At 34.9% G+C, this 22129-nt stretch overlaps 1 protein-coding gene across 1 annotated transcript in view; it reads right to left on the bottom strand.

The window, feature by feature from the left end:
- LOC139482647 (uncharacterized) overlaps window positions 1-15104 on the bottom strand; it is a 256737-nt gene extending 241633 nt beyond the window's left edge. Inside the window, exons 1-2 of the mRNA XM_071266634.1 lie at window positions 15034-15104; window positions 8926-9017 (exon numbers count right to left, since the gene is read on the bottom strand). Of these exons, the coding sequence (XP_071122735.1) occupies window positions 8926-9015 (90 nt within the window). The 5' untranslated portion in view covers window positions 9016-9017; window positions 15034-15104. The remainder of the gene's footprint in view (window positions 1-8925; window positions 9018-15033) is intronic.
- Between the last annotated feature and the right edge of the window lie 7025 nt (window positions 15105-22129).

Here is a 22129-nt window from a genome sequence, read left to right as displayed (position 1 = left end):
AGTATACTAGTTTAAATTGCTTGGTTTTATTCATTTTCGAGGGATGTATAAGTATTAACTCGCGTTCAACTACTTAGTCTTAGTCAAAATTAATTATTATATTTTAACTGAGACTACTATAACACAGAGATTGGTCACTTCCTGAACTGACCAGTCAAAACGTAATTATTTTGTGGTCATCGATAACATCGATGTGTTATAGTAGTCTCAGATTTTAACTGCTATTAATTTGGGTTGTTTAATTACCTAGTCTGAGAGTCTGTTGTTACTACTTTACCTTGTTGAACTTGATTTGACATATTAACACACTTAGACCGTCGGTTTTCCCGTTTGAATGGTTTTACACAAGTATTTTTGGGACCCTTTATAGCTTGTTGTTCGGTGTGAGCCAAGGCTCCGTGTTGATTGCCGTACATTGACCTATGATGGTTTACTTATTTAAAATTGTATTTGGATGGAGAGTTGTCTCATTGGCACTCACACCACATCTTCCTATATCTATTAGATCGGTCAGTGCTGTTTATCCGTTCTTGTAACGTCGTTACTATCGTCCCCCTTTAAATTTTTAGAATTTTGCTAGTTCATATCGCACTTAACTACTTTAATTTGATTCATTTCTTTGCAGTTTCTGTTGTAAATAGCCATATAACCTACGTCATGTTTATTTTTCTACAATTGTAGAAGCCTATTGATTTATGTTCGGTTTAACTGTGTTATTGTATGTCTTGTCAGGGCCGTAACTACCTATGAGGAAGGGGAGGCAACTGCCTCCACTGAATTTTCCACACCAAAATGGTTTTTTGAAAGTAATAAAATGAAATATTGACAATATGTACACGAAGAACTTGCATTTATAATATAAACAACACAAGTTTACAGTTTTAACAGAGTTATCATGATACGTGATATATCTGTCATTTTTCGGATTTTTGATCGAAAGTGAACCGTTTCAGTATAATTTTTTTTCGTGTGGCCGTCCGTCTGTTATTCAGTTTTCGTACGAGAACACATATACAACTTTGCTTTCAACAATTTTGAATAAAACTTAACTATTCACATTTATTAAGGAGGCTCCATTAAGCAGAGGAAGTTCCCTTTGTATTGTGATGTTTTATGATATCGGAAATTCGTTACCGGCTGAATCAGCTGTTGGGTCATTTTTTTTAACGTCTCCCGGCCGATCGTACGAGAACATTATGGTCAATGCCTTAGTAGTTAAACACTCAAATTCGTTGAAGCAGAGACTTTCTAAACTAAGTATATACTAGTTTGGAAAGTCCGTTGTTATAGTTATATATATATATATATATATACATTTCTGTTCAGCTTTCAACAATATTGAAATTCAAGGTCCTCGACAAAAAAATATCTTACTTTCTATGATCTTGCGTTATATGTTTTTTTTTTAACTTACCAGTTTGATTTCTAACAAAAATATCTTTTAATACAGATAATAGTTGTTTGTATAAACATTGCTTCCAGGATCTAGCAATACTTATAAAATTGAGAATGGAAATGGGGAATGTGCCAAAGAGACAACAACCCGACCATAGAAAAAAACAACAGCAGAAGGTCACCAACAGGTCTTTAATGTAGCGAAAAATTCCGGCACCCGGAGGCGTCCTTCAACTGGTCCCTAAACAAATATATACTAGTTCAGTGATAATGAACGCCATACTAATTTCCAAATTGTACACAAGAAACTAAAATTAAAATAATACAAGACTAACAAAGGCCAGAGGCTCCTGACTTGGGACAGGCGCAAAAATGCGGCTGGGTTAAACATGTTTGTGAGATCTCAACCCTCCCCCTATACCTCTAGCCAAAAGTAAACGCATAACAAAACGCACATTAAAATTCAGTTCAAGAGATGTCCGAGTCTGATGTCAGAAGATGTAACCAAAGAACATAAACAAAATGACAATAATACATAAATAACAGACTACTAGCAGTTAACTGACATGCCAGCTCCAGACTTCAATTAAACTGACTGAAAGATTATGATTTCATCATATGAAAATCAGGCACAATCCTTCCCATTAGGGGTTTAGTATCATACCATCATAACATATATGGGAAGAACATAACCCGTGTCATGCCAACAACTGTTTTTTGAATAAATGTGTTTAGTACCGATGCAAAGACCCTATAAGTGAATCAATATTAACGCCAAAATATGCAATCTTTAATGACCTGACAACGGTACCGTAACTATATCCCTTCTTAATAAGTCTATTCAAAGGTTTTGTTAGTTTTTGAGGTGAATACTGACACCTTTGTGCTTTATAAAGAATATTTCCATAAAAAATTGGATGTGAAATACCTGAACGTATAAGAAGTTTGCATGTTGAGCTATATTTACGAATGATGTCCTTATACCGATGATAAAATTTAGTAAATGTTTTGACTAGTTTGTGATATCGAAAACCCTGGTGTAATAATTTTTCAGTAATTCATAAATTTCTCTCGTTAAAATCTAAAACATTGTTACATACACGAGCGAATCGTACAAGTTGAGATATATAAACACCGTAAGATGGTGACAAGGGAACGTCACAATCTAAAAATGGATAATTAACGATAGGAAATGAAAAATCATCTCTTTTATCATAAATTTTAGTTTTCAGCTTTCCGTTAATGATATAGATATCAAGATCGAGGAAAGGGCAGTAGTCATTGTTAGTATTAACTTTATTTAAAGTAAGTTCAACAGGATAAATTTATTTGATATACATACTGTAGTCGTCATTATTGAGAGCCAAAATATCATCCAAATATCTAAAAGTATTATTAAATTTGTTGATCAGATGTTGTTTCGATGGGTCTTTGCTTATTTTTGTCATCAATTGTAACTCATAGCAATACAAAAACAGATCCGCAATAAGTGGTGCACAGTTAGTCCCCATTGGAATTCCGATAATCTGACGATATACGGAATCCCCAAAGCGAACAAAAATGTTATCTAGTAAAATTTCAAGGGCATATATAGTATCAAAGCATGTCCAATTGACATAGTTTTTGTGTTTATTGCTACTAAAAAATGACCTAAAAGAGTTTGAACATATATATTCACATTCTGACTTTTTAAATGCCTATTTAATTAGGTGTGTGAATTTTTTCTTAATGAGAATGTGAGGCAATGTGGTATACAGGGTAGAAAAATCAAAACTTTGAACAGATTTAAAATCACCAATATAAGCATGCAATTTATCAATTAATTCCACTATTTTCGAAGGCCTTATTTGAACAATTTATTATCAGGTTTTTAATTGTACCAAGTGTTCTGGTAAGAAGAATAGACAATTTAGTAGTGGAACAATGGCTTGAAGACGAAATAAATATATATTTGTAAGGTGTTTTGTGTAGCTTCGGAAGCCAGTACATAGTTGGGACTTTCATTGTATTTGGCTCTGCTTGTAAAGCGGTAGCTAAAAGTTTATGTTTGTTACAGATGTCGTTTTCTGAAAATGGAGTCAGTTGGAATTTCTTAAAGTAAGGAAATTGAAGGAAAACGGGTGATTTTTAGCCATATTGAGAACAAAATCTGCGGTCACAATGTATTTAATGTTAATAATTATAGGTCAAAGTAGGGCCTTCAAGACGGAACCTTGTCTCACCCCAAACAGCAATCTCAGTTTGTTTTTGTATAAAAATTGTTTACAGTTTCAAGCAATACGGATGTTTCTTAAAGTAGTACGGCGGCTTTGTGAAAAATTGTGCACATCCTGCTACAAGCAATTTGGCATACACCTTCCTCAACTATTTCTCTTTCATTTCAGAAAAAAATGCCTCACTTCCGGTAAAATCCAAAATGGCGGACATCATACTTAAATTAGCCCAAAATCGAAGGCTAGTATGTGAAAAGGTGTTATTATCATGCTACTATCATAATATTTGGTACAAACGTTTATTTTGTACTACTTTTGGAAATATGATATAGATAAGATGTCTTCAAAAACCCTACTTCCGGTAAAATCAAACATGGCGGATATAGTACTACAATAAGCTTATTTTTAGGGAGGATAATTGAAATGTGTTTTAAAGTATTGCTACTATCATTATATTGTGCAGGAACCTTTCTTTGGTGCTTCTCATGGATACAATGTATAAGACATATGTCTTTAAAACCCTTACTTCCGGTAATATGAGGCAGGCATAACCTGTGAATGGGGACGAAGTCTGTATGTATTATTTTTTTAATTCAATCACGTTGATAAAAGAAACCGAAATACCGTACGTAACGTTCCCGATTTTGATTCTGTTGTTAGGGAATTAGCTGTGACGTTCTTCAAGTTATGACGTCATATTCGATATAAACAAAAGAAACGCTTTCATGAGGTAACGTTTTTTCATATCAAACAATTATTAAAATTGAATTTGTATTGAGATCCAATCTTATATTTTACTAGACTGATAAATATAAATTTTTTCAAAGGCTCATGCAAACAAGACAGATATCTGCGCAAAAGCGGAGAAAACCGGAACAGGAAGTTGATCTGAAAAAAAAGTTAACGATTTTGAGTTCATTAGTAGAATGAAAAATTCGGAAAATTTCCCGATTTTTTTTTTTTTTTTTTTTTTTTTTTTATATATTTTTCTACCGTAATTGGGGACTTCGTCCCCATAATATCCAATATGACGGACATAGAAATATTGATAATTTTTCATTTTTATATTCAATTTTTTTCAAATTGTAAATAAAATGAATTTTTTGGGGTTGTCATTAAACTTTTGGTTTTAAGTCATCCTCAAAACCACTAATTCTATTCAGCTGCATATGTTTCAATACAAAATTAACACTTCCGGTAAAAAATCAATATGGCGAAAATTACAAAGATGAGTCCTCAATCCATATATTCGATGTAGAGTTTTGGATAGATTGATTAAAACAAAATAAAATCACTAAAGTTGTTAAGCATCGGTAGAATGACTTATTTATGCCCGCATATACATGTTTACTCACAATCGGAGAGCTTATTTTCCAAATTTACAAAGATCATGGTATTGTTTCCTACATCTATAATGTACAAGCTCCTGATAAGATTAAGAGGCCTCACAAAAGAGTTGTTGAAAAGGGTGCCATGGATAATATTTCCCCCTTCGACATTCATAAGGGATGGACTAGTTAGAAAAGGAACCAATACCAAGCTTGTTACTCATTCACATCCGCTATGGTATATTGCACGTTTTACTTGCTGAAAAAGACTAGACCGAGTCGTGGGAATAGCCTCAATAAGTGTTTCCTCTTCCAAAAACACATTTTTTTCTTGCTTCGTTAACCCCATCTGATAAGTTTGTTTGATCGTACAACAAAACCACGTATCGTTCTATCAATGACATTGTCAAATCCATATCTGGTGATGTTGGCTGATCAATCATCATTCTAAATGATAGAGTCACATCTTTAAACACCATCCATGTCACCAACGCAGTTCCTTTTCCAGCGACGTGTAATATCTCAATGCCTATATAGCTAGTGTATTTGAAAGGTCATGGATAGATATATATCTGAAGCTTTTCCCACTTCCAAATGCAAGCCAAAGTTTGTCTGCCCCTAGGTCACTGAAAAGCGAAACCGCAATGACAGCAACATCAGTATCGAATGTTCGAGTCATGACTATGTTAAGTCTGTGTTTTACTGCATCAGACACATGCATCTTGATTCAAGTGTCAGCCTCTTTACGTGAACATGATGCTAAGCTTGAAACATCTGAGTAATTGTTGCTACAACTACCTTTCCCTCAAAATCTATTGAGTGAGCTGTTGCGAATGAAAACTTAAAAGTTCTTTCTTATTGTCGTAATCTTGTTTTGACTCTTGATTCGTCAGTGTATTTCCTTTCCCCTAAATGTAGCTCTTGCTTCTTAAAACAAATGCTCAGGATATTCTATCTTATCTACCTCGAGATGTATTTCAAGTTTATCACCATGTTCACAATATAATCATGGTGCATGTGTTTGATGCAATGAACCACGAACTTGCACGAGTCATGATTCGAATAGTCGTTATTGTTTCGCTATTCCGTGATAGGGGTAGACGAACTATGGATTGTGTTTTGGAGGGCAAAAAGCTTTGGATAAATATATTTACAACTGCACCTGGCAATGAGTGATAACACACACTTATTGTGCTCCATGTCTTTACCAGTTGTGATATGGTTCTCTGATTGCTTGAAAGGGGAAATAAGACTGCGTGGGAGACATTGATGGCATTTGAAGATGTTACTTTGACATAAAGAATGATGATTGATCAGCCTAAATCACCGAGTATTAACTGTAAGATCACACAAACTTATCAGATGGGGTTAACATGGTTAACAAATCAAGAAAATAACTTTGCGCAAAAGGGAAGACAAATTGAGGGTACAACGTGCAATATACTAAGGCAGGTGTTTAGGGGAACGAGCTTGGAATTGACTCTTATGATACCCAGTTCAAGCGCTTATGAATTGCGAAGGGACAGAGAAGATAACTTTTAAATAACTCTTTCTAAGGCCTCATCATTTTGTCAGAAGCTTGTACATTGTGGATGTACTTGGGAATGCGGTTCAATGTCAAAAACATGCTACATCCTAAGCATCAGAAACAAAAGCCATAAAATCTACAGTTTAAATGGACACATACTACAACAAGTCAAGCATAACCCGTACCTATGCCTACAAATTTCAAAAGACCTCAAATGGACCACCCACATATTAAACGTGGCAAAGAAAGTAAATTCAACACTAGGCTTTCAAAGAAGAAACTTGAAATACTGCCCACAAGATTGAAAAAAAAAAACAGCTTAATTACACCTCGCTCGTTGATCAACGATGGAATGTGCAGCCATAGTATGGGATCCCAACGTGGTAGCAAACATAAATAAGCTAGAAAGGATATAATGTCAAGCGGCAAGATTGATCACCATAGGTTACAAGTCAAGAGAGGACTGGTGTGTCTCTAATATGCTTGCCAAACTGGAACTACAAGACCTCCAGACAATTGCAAGACGAACAAGCTAGAAGTTGATATTATGTACAAAGTGGTTTAGGGGCTGATTCCCGCTATTGAACCAGACGAATTTCTCCAAAAAGCACGTCCTAAGAGAAACATAACTGCAAAGAAGTTCGAAGAATACCACGCAACAAATATTGCGGAAAGCAAGTAAAGAATCAATCTAAGTGTTTTGACATTCCACTAAGCAAAACACCACAATACTCAAACTCATTCTTTGTAAAGACAGTGATTGCGTCGAATCAGCGAGACGACACTGTAGTGCACACATAAAGCGTATAGAGCGTGAAATCTGCTCTTACTCCTCGTCAATAAATCGGCAGCGCTCTCTCAAACCGTTATATTAAAGCCAGAATTTGTATTGACAACGCATTCATACAGATACAGATACAGAGGATGTCGCGGTCGTTGTTAATGTAGAAAATCGGATCTCCCGTGCACCGTTTTGTTTACATGTGGTGGTGACTGTAAATAAACATGTATTTTCAGCCAAATAGTAATAATTTGAAAAATGTTTTAGTACTTCACTAATTTTATTTTGTTTTAACTTATCTATCTAAAACTCTAAATCAAAGATATGTATTGAGGACTCATTTTTGAAAGTTCCACCATATTGGGTTTTTTTTAATACCGGAAGCGTGATTTAAAAATTTACTTTAGAAAAAATTTAGTGGTTTTGAGGATAACTAGAAGCAATAGTTTAATGACAAGCAAAAAAACCCAACAAAAAACATTTTCTTTACATTTTGAAAAAAGTTAATATTAAAATAGAAAATTGATATTTCTATGTCCGCCATTCTAAATTTTACCGGAAGTAAGGTTTTTAAAGAGATATGTCTTATACATTGTATCCATGAGAGGCACAAAAGAAAGGTTCCTGCCCAGTGTAATGATAGTAGCAATACATTAAAACACATTTCAATTACCCTCCCTAAAAAAAAGCTTATTCTAGTACTATATCCGCCATGTTGGATTTTACCGGAAGTAGGGTTTCTGAAGACATCTTATCTATATCATATATCCAAAAGTAGTACAAAACAAAGGTTGATACCAAATATTATGTTAGCATGATAATAACACCTTTTCACTTAATAGCCTTCGATATAGGGCTGATTTAAGTATGATGTCCGCCATTTTGGATTTTACCGGAAGTGAGATATTTTTTTCAAATGCCTCCCTATCTGAAATGAAAGAGTAATAGTTGAGGAAGATTTATTCCAAATTTCATGCTTGTAGCAGGATGTGCACAATTCGTCTGAAATATGCTTGTAGCTGTCGGACTAAAGTAAGTAAATCGAAGGATTACGGGTCATTTTTAGCCATTTTACTGCGAGAAAAAGATCGGCGGGGGGTTAGGGGCGACCTCAATCGGCGGTCCCCAAACCCCTGCCTCCCCTGAATTCGAACCCTAGTTACGGTCCTGCTTGTATAAATTTCAAGATTGTTATAGTTTAATCAAAGAATATTGATATGATTCATTTAACATCATTATCATATCGATGAGGGATAAAATTATCTATTATCCAAAATACCGGTATATAGGTTGCAGTTCTGTAAATATTGACAATTCTATTTTCCATAGGAACTCCTTTTAAGACCGAGTAAGAAAGCGCGAGTCCCACTCTCGCTACCAAGCCAGTCAACGACAACGACATTTTCATTTTTGTAGTCCCAGATGTCCAGACATCTTTCTATCTACAAGAACGTAAGTAGAAGAACTGAACAAACGAGATAAGGGAAATCAACACCATGTTTATCAATTTTGAAACCCTCAAAGACGATCATAATCCCAACATTAGCAAGTGGTCTTTCTGTGAAGTTTATATACAAAAACAACTATAGATACCCCGTCACAACACATGGACACCTTCTATTTATAAATTACATAATTATAGTTACCTGGTGAATGAATTGTAAAGGTGTAAATAATTACCTCGTTTATATTTTCAACTGTGATATTGTCAGTGACCAACAGTAAACGTTGACTAGATGAGGAAGACGCGTCTGGATTCGGATCTGACATTCCTACAGTGTAGAATAAATAACATTTCTTGATCAAAAGTAAGCAAAGTGTTAATACAAGTTAAGAAAACAATACATAATGAGCAGTTTTTATTAATCAAAGCTTAGAACCATGATAACAAGATATGAAGCCATTCCATTTATTTTATATATAGAAATTCAAAAAAACAATATATCATAAGTTTTAAAAAAATGTATTTATTTTGTACAGGAAATGCCCAAGTGATTTTATCCCCGTTTGCGTGGACTTTTTTGTTTGTTTTGTAAAATGATTAATCAGACTAGATTTCGTAAACTTTGTCATTTTCCGTGTACTCTAGTATTTAATGTGTATGCGACAATTCTTTACTTGTAAATACAGATATTTTTCGCTGGAACGTACTGATTGTCAAAGTCCTGTGATTTGCTATGGTGGCGTTGACAATTGCGTCTAAACAAACGTGGTTTCGGTCATTTGAAATTCAGGTTATAGCTTAGGCTGAGGATGACAACCATGACACCTTAAAAGCAACACAGGATTGAGCAAGAACGTGTTGACTTCTAATTCTCCACCAAGCAGAAAGTAATATCCTATAATATACTTACACTCTCATGAAAAGCCAAAGCCTGTTTTAAAATAACACAGCTGAATAATGATCCCCAGTCAGTATAAACTCTATAGATTAAAATACTAAGGTACGAACCATTTGATTTGAGGAGGCAGTCTTTAATAGATGTTTGAGAGAAAAAAAATGACTTTTTTGCCGTAAACAAAAAATCTGGACGTACCTGGATTGAAAACAATAATCTTGTTCACTTTTTTGCTATTAGAAACGAAGATTTCCTGCAGAATTATTTAGCATTAAATGAGCATAATGAATAAAAACGGGTTTATTTTTTTTTGTGGCCGGGGTTTACATGTCTAAATGGAATGTCTGTTTCGCCGAACTGATATTTTGAGTATTTGCCAAGAAAAGACTGCAACCTGCCTGCTGGATGCGGACCATGTCTATTTTTTACTGACAAGTCCAACATAAAATTTATCAGTACGAAGCTTTGGGTCCATACTATTATTTTATGATGGACAATTAATTAGGAAGAATACAGCATCGAAAATGTCCAACCCTTACACTTTACAGCAACTACAAAATATACATGCCCCACGACAGGAACCGTGAAAAAACTGCATATTAAACTTATTTTATGTATTTTAGCTCAAAAAAGGTCCCAAAAGTTTTTCCCCTCCTCCGCTCGGCGATCTTTAGATACCCCCCCCCCTTTCCAAAATCCTGGATCCGCCCCTGGTCAATAAAAATATCCGACATTGAGAAAATTAATAGGTTGAATTTTTACAGGGACAATATGGCTTTTAAACTTTCAAACAGGTAGGACTATATATCGGAAGAAATATGAAAGTTCTAGTCGCTACGATTGGATTTTCATTTTTTTTACATTTTTTTTTTATCGCTAGTGTGTGACAGTTTTGCTCGATTTACTCGGAGCTCCACCCGTGACTCTAAAGAAAACGTCTGTATGCATACTTCCTTTTAACATTTGTTTGGTGAAAATATTTACATATAGAAGTTTTTGATTACCAGAAATCTTGAATTTAAAAAGTAACATTTGAGTTTGCTATTATACTTTCCAGCCAGCACTTTATTTTTTTTCGAATGTCGAAGCCCCGCTTGACAATCTCCTGAATGAACAAATAATCAAACTGAAAAAAAAAACACGTTCAGTTCCGTTCCCACGCTGTGGATTTATGTGTTATTGTGTATAATAATCTTTATTCACCAAAATCATGACAACTATAGGCATACAACATATCAACTACACAAAGTATACATGATAGATCACAGAAGGTAGCTTGAAACATATCGAAAGATGTTAGATCTTAATTATTGTGCACGAAATATTAATATACACAAATTAAATAATTCTCTATTATTATTGGAACCCATTAATTGTGAATATTTGTACTTAAAAGGTTTTCTCTAATAACGTGGTTCTAAGACCTTGATAAGTGGGAAATTTTAAAATGAAATGCATCTTATCTTCATTGTAATTTTTACAAAAACTACAAAGTCTATTACTTCTTTGAATTGCAGAATAGCAACAACAATGACTTCTAATCAGTCTAATTTTGGTAAGACACGACTTATGAAGGTAAGACACGACTTATGAATGATTGATATAATTGGTATCGGTTTACATAAGTAAATATTGGATAGTGTTTCTCCCTCAACAATACTTTCCCGAAAATAGTAGTCTAGTAGTCCGACACATCAATAAATTGGCTGATTATCTTTTAATGAATCTTTTTTAAATTGTGTTATTTTTAGTTTATACTAGAACACACCCGCGAAATCGCGGGCATATACAGCTTGTGGACTGTTGTAGGATGATTTTTTGTAAAAGATATTATGTATGGATAATTTCATAAAAGGTATCAAAAGCCCTCTCCCTTTTTCCAAAGTCCGAATATGTATTTCCTTTCTGTTAAATTTAATTATTTTCGTGTGTCTGGCCTCAGACCACAATCATTCGTCTTCTTTGCTTCAATGCTTCTTTTGATAAAGTCAAATCAAATTAACAATTTGCACCGTTTCAAACATGAAATAAATGTAACTGCTTATATATAGACCATTATTAGTCTAAAAAAAATATGCTTCTAGGACAATCCATCAGTGGTTTTTTTTCTTTCTTTTGAGAGCCTTATTAACATGCCAATGATAGGATATGAATCATGTATAAATGACTAAGGCTATTTTGAGGGGTGGTCGGAGGGGTCCTGATCCCGAAATCCCGGGCTTAACACCATGAAATCCCGAGATGCAGAATTTAAAGAAATGCATATCCCGAAATCGAAAAATATATTCCCGGATCTCGTAAAGACCAACCCGCAAATCCCGAGCTTAAAAACACCCGATCCCGACGCCCCGAAAAAGATCCTGCCTACTTCTAATCTCTACCTTACTTTAATTTTTGCCAAATCACTATTTTCCCTTTCAACATTAATTTTTTATGACCCATTTATGGGCATTATGTTTTCTAGTCTGCACATCCGTTCGTTCGTTCGTCCGTCCGTCCGTCCGTGTCTGTCCCGCTTCAGGTTAAAGTTTTTGGTCGAGGTATTTTTAGATGAAGTTAACTTGAGCATGTTTTACTTATCTTACTATATATGCAAGTGGTATGACCCCTCAAATAGTAAACATTTCAAAGAAAACAGTAGACAGAATCAGGGCCGACTTTCTATACTTACTTACTAACATAGAAAGTCCCTGACAGAATACAGAGTCTCTATACATTAAAGTAGTATAATCGTAGTTTACATGTAGATAAACGCGAAAAATAATTGTCTTCTCTAAGGAGGTATAATAGTTGTGGTTCTTGCGATGTAAACACCATGATATGAAACGCGAAAAATAATTGTCCTCTCTAAGGATGTATAATAGTTGTGATTCTTGCGATCCAAACACCATGATACGGAGAACGCTCTGAACCACAAAAACAAACGACAACCACTGAATTACAGGCTCCTGACTTGGGACAGGCACAAATAGTGCAACTATATTATATGATACCTGAATGTAAGCAAATCATTTGATATAGGTGGAGACCATTGGGCCCCTCTACCTCCTCCTGTTTGATAACTTTGAAACGGATGAGATCCCAACCCCTCAACCATATACAATTTATGTAGGAGACTAAATAACTAATCAAATGAAATATATAGAAAGTCCCTAGGGTCACCCACCCCCTCATATTTTAAAACTTGGAAACAGTCGAGACTCCCACCCCTAAACCATATTTATTCATGTATGGGACAATATATCTAATCAAAAGAAATATAGGGAGATTCCCTGGGGGTCACCCCACCCCTCCTGTTTGAGAACTTGGTAACGGTCAAGATCCCCATCCCTAAACCATATATATTCATGTATGGGACAATATAACAAATCATATGAAATATAGGTGGAGTTCGTGGGGCCACTCTACCCCTTTCTGTTTGAGAATTTATAACGGTCGAGATCCACAATCTTAAACAATATATATTTATGTATGGGACAATATTACAAATCAAATGAATTATAAGGGGGTTCCTATGGTCACTGTACACCCTCCTGTTTAAGAACTTGGAAAAATTCGAGATCATCACCCCTTAACCATATAAATGATATATACTCATGTATAAGACTATATAACAAATCAAATGAAATATAGGGGAAGTCCCTGTGGTCACCCTACCCCTCATGTTTAAGAACTTGGAAACAGTTGGGATCCCCAACTCTAAATTAAATAAAATTTAGGGGAGTCCCTGCAGTCACCCAACCCCTCCTGATTGATAAATTGGAAACAGTCGAGATCCCCACCTTTTAATTAAACCATATATATTCATGTATGAGAACTAATCAAATGAAATATAGGGAGAGTCCTTAGGGTCACCCTACCCACTCCTTTTTGATAAAATAGAAACAGATGTGATCCCCACCCCTCAACCATATATATTCATGCATTGGACAATATAACATATCAAATGAAATATAGCGGAAGTCACTGGGGTCCCCCACTACCTCCTGTTTGAAAACTTGATAACGGTCGAGATCCCCACCCATAAACCATATATATTCATGTATGGGACTATATAAAAAAAATCAAATGAGAAATAGGGGTCACCCCACACCCTCTTGTGTGTGTTTTGAGAACTTGTAAAAGATTGAGATACCAACGCCTAAACCATATTTATTCCTGTTTGTCATTTCAAAAAAGATTGAATGACATACAAGGTCAATCTCATAGGCGACACATGAATATCACTTTGCTAGACACTAACACCTGTCATTTTATTCCAAACTTAGTCATCATGGACTTGGGGTGAAAGTGGGAGTCTTTACATTTACTATGGACAGGTCAGTCAGACCTCACCATTGATCCCTGTAGTAGTAAACATTTGTCTGATTTGTGTCTCATAACTTTTGTGCTGTACAACACAAACTCAGTTTTCTTTCCAGGGACAGTCAACTAATACGAACAATCACGATCAACTAGAAGAACTGCAAGCATTGCAAATTTGTACCACTGCTGACTCATGAAAGACTCATGACCATTCCTGGTCATATGCGTTGCTATTGAAAACCTTGATAAAATATGAATGTTTAATGTTTGTTCTTTTAAATCTTTAAAAAAAGTTGAAGCAACATTGCCACAGTTTTCATAATTATGTTTGCCTTGGTTTTTGGTTAACTGCTTACAGTGCTTACAGCGCTTTGATTAATATTTGGGCCCGGTTATCAAATTGGTCCACATTAAGGTCTAAAGGGTCCAAAATTGAACTTTGTTTGATGAAATTATTGGGATTCTATGATATGCTGAATTTAACCATGTATTTAGATTTTGGATATTTGACCATAATAGGTAAATGTCCAATTTCAAATTTTAAAGTTTTTAAGTTTAAGTTCTTAGACCACATTCATTCTGTGTCAGAAACCTATGTTGTGTCAACTATTTAATCACAATCCAAATTCAGAGCTGTATCAAGCTTAAATGTTGTGTCCATACTTGCCCCAACTGTTTAAAGGGTTCGACCTCTGCGGTCGTATAAAGCTGCGCACTGCGGAACATCTGGTTTGTGTTTTATGCCACTTTAAGCACTTTTTTTTAGCTATTTCGTAGACGGCCAGTTTTTATTGTTGGAGAAAGCAAGAATGCCCGGAGAAAACACCGACCTTCGGTTGGAAAGCTCTCATTTATTTACAATTAAGATTGGAGTGGAGTGCAGCCAAAACTCGCAACCTCTGTGTTGACTGCATGGCTAGTGATTACAGTAGTAACTATTTAGACCACTCGAACACCGAAGTCCCTATATTATAATTTAGAAAAGTTTTCAGGATCATCATTTTACTTTCCCCCGCTAAAGCTAAAAAGTTTATATAAATGTTAGATTGATTTTTTTGTTGGCAGTAATAATGAAAATTTTGTAAACGTAATTGTTCTTTTACTGATTAGTTCTGTTGTAATTTCATGTAAACTATTTACTTACCGATAAACAACCTCTTCTATCCAATGTTCTAAATGAGTATGAGTTCTACACAGTTGTAAATTGTCATCGACCAATCAGGCAATTTTTAATTTTCTTTACCGTGAGTTCAGAGTTCATTTCTGTTTTCGAAAGTTTATGAGTAATAGTTACAACAACTTGCTATAATCAAACTATTGACGTACAGTTTCTCCGGATCTGCGAACAAATCTGTAATTGTATGACAAAATAACGCATTCCTCTGTTTTTACAGTGTAGTTTACAAATTGTTCATTGCATTTAAGCGTTTAAATACATATGAAGGGGGTCCGTATAGCACTTATCAATTCAAAGTTTTTAAAAGTTTTGAAATTTTACATTTTTGGAATTTTGATCAAAGTTTCAAAATATAAAAACTTTTGAAATGTTGACATTTTAACCAAATAATTAAAAAAATTAAATTCAAAGCATCGTTTTTATCTCACCGGGGCCCGAGGCGCCCCTCGTGAGCTTATGCCATCACTTGACTTCCGTCCGCGTCTGTCGTAAACTATTTCAAAAATCTTCTCTGAATCTACTGGGCCAAATTCAAACTTTAAGTTAATGTGCATTAGGGTATCTAGTTTATAAATTGTATCCGAAGTTTTGATCCATCGACAAACATGAAAATCAAAATTGAGCAAGTTTGACACGGGGTACGATTGTTCAATTGTTCAAGATCTATTGGCCCTGAAATTATCAGACGAATCGAACAACCCATTGCTGCCACCAAATTGGAAGTTTTATCAAAAGTTTGAATTTTCTTTGGTTATTATCTTGAATATTATTAATTTTAGATATTTCATATCTTTTGGGTTGTTTTGTGGTGTTTCGTAAATTATACCATAGCTTTTGTTAAGAGCCCCGGCTTTAACCTCACGAGACCGAAAATATAAATTTCAGGTTTTAGGTTTTTCAGTTATGAAATTTTATTCTTAAAAAAAGCCTAGTTAATGTAAAAAAAAATCATTTAAAGCATAATAAACAAGCTAAAATGGCAACGGGCGTATCATGCGCTTATAGCACATCTCTTTATTAAACTATTCGTTTGGTTGTTTTGAGAGGGATTTAAAAAAATATATAAGACAACGGAGTTGGTGTTCGTGGGTTCGAATCCCACCCTAGGCATTCATTTAAATCGGCTGGTGCAAAGCGGGCAGTTTAGCTTAGTGGCCCCGCACTGACTCAGTTGTTCTTGTGTCAAAAAATTCAAGAGACCAACGCCAGGTCTCCCTATCTTTCCTTTTCTTTTCAAAGACCATAAACAACAAAACTATGGTATAAATGTGAAAATTATACCTATTCGATAGATAGTTATGCCGGTTTGGTATAATTATCGGCTATTGGGATTAATACTCTTGTTGCATTCCCATATGTTACAGATATAAACTGTAAGCAGCAATAAAGATCTACAAAAAGTTAATAGGACCAAAATGGTCAATTGACCCCTTAAGGAGTTATTGCCCCTGAGACAATTTACACATTTGTTCATCAAGTTTGGTAACATTTTTAAAAATCGTGTCCTCTGAAAAAAGGGTGAGCGATTGAGGGGCATTAAGGCCTGGTTTTGGCCCAAGAAAATAAAATGTTTGATAACTTTTTCATTTTGGCACATAATCTTTGGAAATGCATAGGGCCAAGAAATATAAATGAAAAACATTAAGATTCAGTGGCGGATCCAGGGGGGGGGGGGGGGTTTCCGGGGGTGCGCACCCCCCCCTTTATTTTTGCCGATCAATGCATTTGTATCGGGACATATGTTTTGCACCCCCCCCCCTCCCCCTTTTTGCCCTGGGTGCCCTGGGTTAGCACCCCCCTTTCGAAAATTCCTGCATCCGCCCCTGAGATTCTTATGTGATGAAGTCACAATTACGTCATAATATGTAATGTTTTCACAAAAACGATGAAAATTCAGAATTTATGCAGTTTTCTATCTTTATTTCTGTTGTAGAAACAACGTGTGCAGCCAAGAAACAACAAAATAATTTAACTGAAGCTTTACTATTACTATTGACAAAATCTCACCAAATATATTTAGTTGTTTCTTGGATGCGCACATACTTTTCCAATCAAAAATATACTTAAAAAATTGATGAAAAACAAGGAAAATCACAAAATTTTACAAAATATGCAAATAAAGGCATGATTTGTTGCCATGGTAACTTGTTCGATGTCCAAAATAATTTTGTTTTTCTGAATACCTTCTACCTGAGATACTTTTCAGTAATTTAAAAATATGTATGATAACTTTTAAATTTGCAGTAATTTTTGGGCCAAATTAGGGCCTTATTGCCCCTACTCCTTTGATAGTATAGATACCGCGGTATTTGATCAAACTTTTTAAGTACTAAACCTACTAAACCTTAACGTGCAGTTTTGATTTTTTCGCTTTTTGAAAGTTATATTTTTAAATAAAAGTTAATTTATGATAATAAGACTAGAGGAAGACATATGTAAGCAGTGAAAAATTGGATAACCAAATAAATATTTCTTAAAAGCGGAAAGTTCATTTTAAAACAAGAAAAACGGCTCTGATTATGACCATTCTTAATTAGGAATAAACAGCCCAAAAATCTAACGTTATACTATTAGACGAGAAGACCTCATTTTGTGAGTCGCTTCTCTTCCTTCTACAATTATACATTAATCATTATGCCTCTGTTGTCTATAGATAACATTTTGGAGTACTTATTTTTGAAGGTCAGTTTTTTTCTTAGAAGGCTTTAAAGGTATGTTGAAAATTGGCATGCAAAAAGCTGATACATGTACAATTCATGATATATCTGGTTTCTATGAAGTTAAAAATAAATAATTAAAGTTATTAATGAGGGTTCATTGGATAGGGCCAGAAATGTTGCCTTGCATCAAACCAACAAGTTAATGCAGGGATTCTTAACGTGTAGAAGGCTTGGCTCTTTTTTACACGCCTCAATTAGCTATTTAAGAAAATTGGCGGATTTGGTCCCCCTAATGGAACTACATATATGTACATGATAAATGCATATACTTTTTACATCAGTCCAAGCGTTGTCTACGGGAATAACCATTTAACTTCAAAAAGGGGATGGTATAGTTTTTTTTTGTCAAAGCGATATTTTGTTTGCACCTGAATAAAGTGCCATTATTGGCTTTTATCATATGTTTAGTAGTAAATACAGTAGTTTTGCATATGTGATAAATAGCCTGCTGTTTAATCCATATCGCGCAACTTTGATGCGCACCCTTTATCGCATACCCTTTATCACACCCCTACCCTTTATCGCATACCCTTTATCACACCCCTACCCTTTATCGCATACCCTTTATCACACCCCTACCCTTTATCACACTCCTACTTTTTTTTTTTTTTTTTTTTTTTTTTTTACATAAAGTCAATTTTGGTTTTTTTTTGCTTAAGAAAAATTTTCCTCAAAATAGGTAAATTTTGTGAATGACGTCATTGTTTGGTATGTGACGTCACGAACGTCGAGTTTTCATATTGTATGTGACGTCACGAACGTCAAGTTTTCATATTTTTTGGCACACTAAATGCAACTATGAAAAATACAAAACACACAAATTTTTTATTAATAAACAAAATATTTTTAAAACAACAGCACGCAAATTGTAAGGTAACCCAGGTGCTTCGGATAAGTAATTGAGCAGTTCTTTTATGGCCTTTGAAACAAGACAAAAGTAGAACTGAAGGTAACCGAGTGATATAGATCAGAAAACAGTTCATATAGTATAAGGCAGCAACCATTTGATTTTCTAGGGGGGGGCTATGGTTTTTTTTTCTGGACAATTTTTTTTTTCGCCTGCGGGGAAAAACTATCTATTTTTTTCGGGACAAGTCGAAAACAATTTTTTTCTTTCAATTTTAGCATTACATATAGTGGCAGCTGAGGGTGAAACAAACATTTTTTTTTTTCTCAGCATCAAAAACAAATTATTTTTTTCTCCAAAAACTGGAAACGAACTTTTTTTTTCCAAAAAAAACCATAGCCCCCTCGAAAATCAAATGGTTGCTGCCTAATACTCTTCTGTTGAAATATATGATAAAGTGTATAATACATGGCAAAATCCGTATCACATGCCGTATCATCCTCGACCAATATCATCCCTCGGGCCTAAAGGCCCTTGGGCTGATATTGATGTCTCGGGATGATACGACATATGATACGGATTTTGCCATGTATTATTCTCTATGTACAAAAAAATCTAACAACCTGAAAGTATTTTACAAGCCTGGGCCGTAGGACTTGGGGTGAGGTCTGAAGACAGTCAAAAAGATGTACAACTCGGTACTAAAATTTGTATCTTTATTCTAGTTAATGTCACAGCATTGACGATAAACTTCTGAATCTACAGTCAACTTTATGAAAATTTTATTTAGACTTCATTGGCCTGTTCAAATGAGTTTTACAGGCCTGTAGTTCCAATTTTAGCCCACCTGGCCTGTCGTCGGCGTTAACTTTTTACATTTTGAACTTCTTCTAGAGAACCACTGAATGGAATGAAACCAAACATGACATGAGTGTTCCTCCAAGTTTTGTTACTTTGTAGCCGATCCATCATCCAAGATGGCCGCCAGCGGGGGACTTAGTTTAACATAGGACCCTATAGGAAATGCATACAAATGACTTCTTTTAGAGAACCATTGAATGGAATGAAACCAAACCAAGTATGAATATGCCTTATGAGGTGCTGACTAGGTGTTGTTACTTTGTAGCCGATCCATCATCCATGATTGAAGCCAGCGGGGGACTTGGTTTAACATAGGACCCTTCGGAAACTGCATACAAATTTCTTCTTTTAGAGAACAACTGAATGGAATGAAACCAAACATAGCATGAATGTTTCTAATGAGATGCTGACCAAGTGTTGTTACTTTCATGTCGCCAATCCAACGTCCAAGATGGTCGCCAGTGGGGAACTAAGTTTAACATAGGCTCCATGGGGAAATACATACAAATTTCTTCTTTTAGAGAACCTATGAATGGAATGAAACCAAACATAGCATGAATGTTCCTGATGAGATGCTGACAAAGTGTTGTTACTTTGTAGCTGATCCATCATTCAAGATGGCCACCAGCGGGGGGCTAAGTTAACATAATACTTAATGGAAAATACATACAATTTCATCTTTTAGAGAACCACTGAATTGAATGAAACCAAACATAGCATAAATGTTCCTTTCCTAATGAGGTGCTAAACCGAGTGTTGTTACTTTGTAGCCAAATTTTATCCATTTTTATATGATTTAAAAAAAAAAACAGGTAGAGTCAGGTGAGCGATACAGGCTCTTGCGAGCCTCTAGTTATAAGTGCGAAGACGGGAGTTATGTATAAATAAGCGACCACCTCCAGTCTGATTTTGTATGTTTTTTTTTCTGCTTAAGATCAACCCTATGAGGAGCAGCGCACACCTTGTTTTAACGAGATACCCCAATGATGATTTAGGCCAAGTTTGGGTAAATTTGGGCCTGTAGTTTCAGAGGAGAAAATTTTTGTAAAAGATTACAAAAATTTATGAAAAATTGGTAAAAAATGACTAAAGGGCAATAACTCCTTTAAGGGTCAACTGACCAATTTGGTCATGTTGACTTATTTGTAGATCTTACTTGGCTAAACATTATTGCTGTTTACAGTTTATCTCTATCTAGTATAGTATTCAAGATAATAACCTAAAACGACAAAATTTCTTTATAATTACCAATTCAGGGACAGGAACCCAACAACCGGTTGTCCGATTCATCTGAAAATTTCAGGGCAGATAGATCTTGACTTGATTAAGATTTAACCTATGTCAGATTAGCTCTAAATGCTTCGGTTTCACAGTTTTAAGCCAAAATCTACATTTTACCCCTATGTTCTATTTTTAGCCATGACGGCCATCTTGGTTGGTTGGCTGGGTCATCGGACTCATTTTAATACGCCCGTCAAAATTTTGACGGGACGTATTATGGTTTACAAATGTCCGGTGTCCGTCCGTCTGTCTGTCCGTCCGTCTGTCTGTCCGTCTGTCTGTCCGGCGTAAACATGTCGCACCGTAACTTGAGAACAATTTATCCAAATTTCATGAAACTTAACATAGTTGTTTCTTATGATGGTCAAATGATCTGTATACTTTTTGGTGAAAATAAGATTAAAACTTTTTGAGTTACGGCACCTTGTAACTAAAACAGGGGTGTGTTTTTTTCACATGTCACACTGTATCTGAAAAACGATTCTTAATTATGGCTTAAAACTTTAAACACTTCTTAGTTATATTAATCTTAATATCTGTATACTTTTTGGTGATGATTCAAAATTTTATTTTTGAGTTATTGAGTATTTTGTAAAAAGGGGGAGGGTTTTTTTACATGTCGCACCATATCTCAAAAACGATTTATGATTATTGCTTAAAACTTTACACATGTCTTTGTTATATTAATCTCAAGATCTGTATACTTTTTGGTGATGATTCAAAATTTCGTTTTTGAGTTATTGAGTATTTTGTAAAAAAGGGGGAGGATTTTTTTACATGTTGTACCGTATCTCAAAAACGATTTATAATTATTGCTTAAAACTTTACACACTTTTTTGTTATATTAATCTTAAGATCTGTATACTTTTTGGTGAGGATTCAAAACCTTATTTTGGAGTTATTGAGTATTTTGTTAAACAGGGGATGTTTTTTTTTTTACATGTCGCGCCGTATCTCAAAAATAATTTTTGATTATTGCTTAAAACTTTACACATTTCTTTGTTATATTAATCTAAAGATCTGTATACTTTTTGGTTTTGATTCAAAATTTTATTTTAGTGAAATTTAGTTTTTTGTAAAAAAAAAAACAGGGTTGGGGATTTCACATGTCTCAAAAACAATATATGGTTATTGCTTCAAACTTTCTCAGAAACTATTTATGATTATTGCATAAAACTTCCACACAAGACGTCGGGCGTATCATGCGCTAATGGCGCAGCTGTTTATTTAAACTAGATACCCCTATGATGATTGTGGCCAAGTTTGGTTAAATTTGGCACAGTAGTTTTAGAGGAGACGAATTGTGTAAAAGTTAACGACGACAGACGAAGAACGACGGACGCCAAGTGATGAG

The sequence above is a fragment of the Mytilus edulis genome, chromosome 7, assembly GCF_963676685.1.
Source record: "Mytilus edulis chromosome 7, xbMytEdul2.2, whole genome shotgun sequence".
Lineage (NCBI taxonomy): Eukaryota > Metazoa > Mollusca > Bivalvia > Mytilida > Mytilidae > Mytilus > Mytilus edulis.
This window is presented reverse-complemented; position numbering and strand designations above follow the sequence as displayed.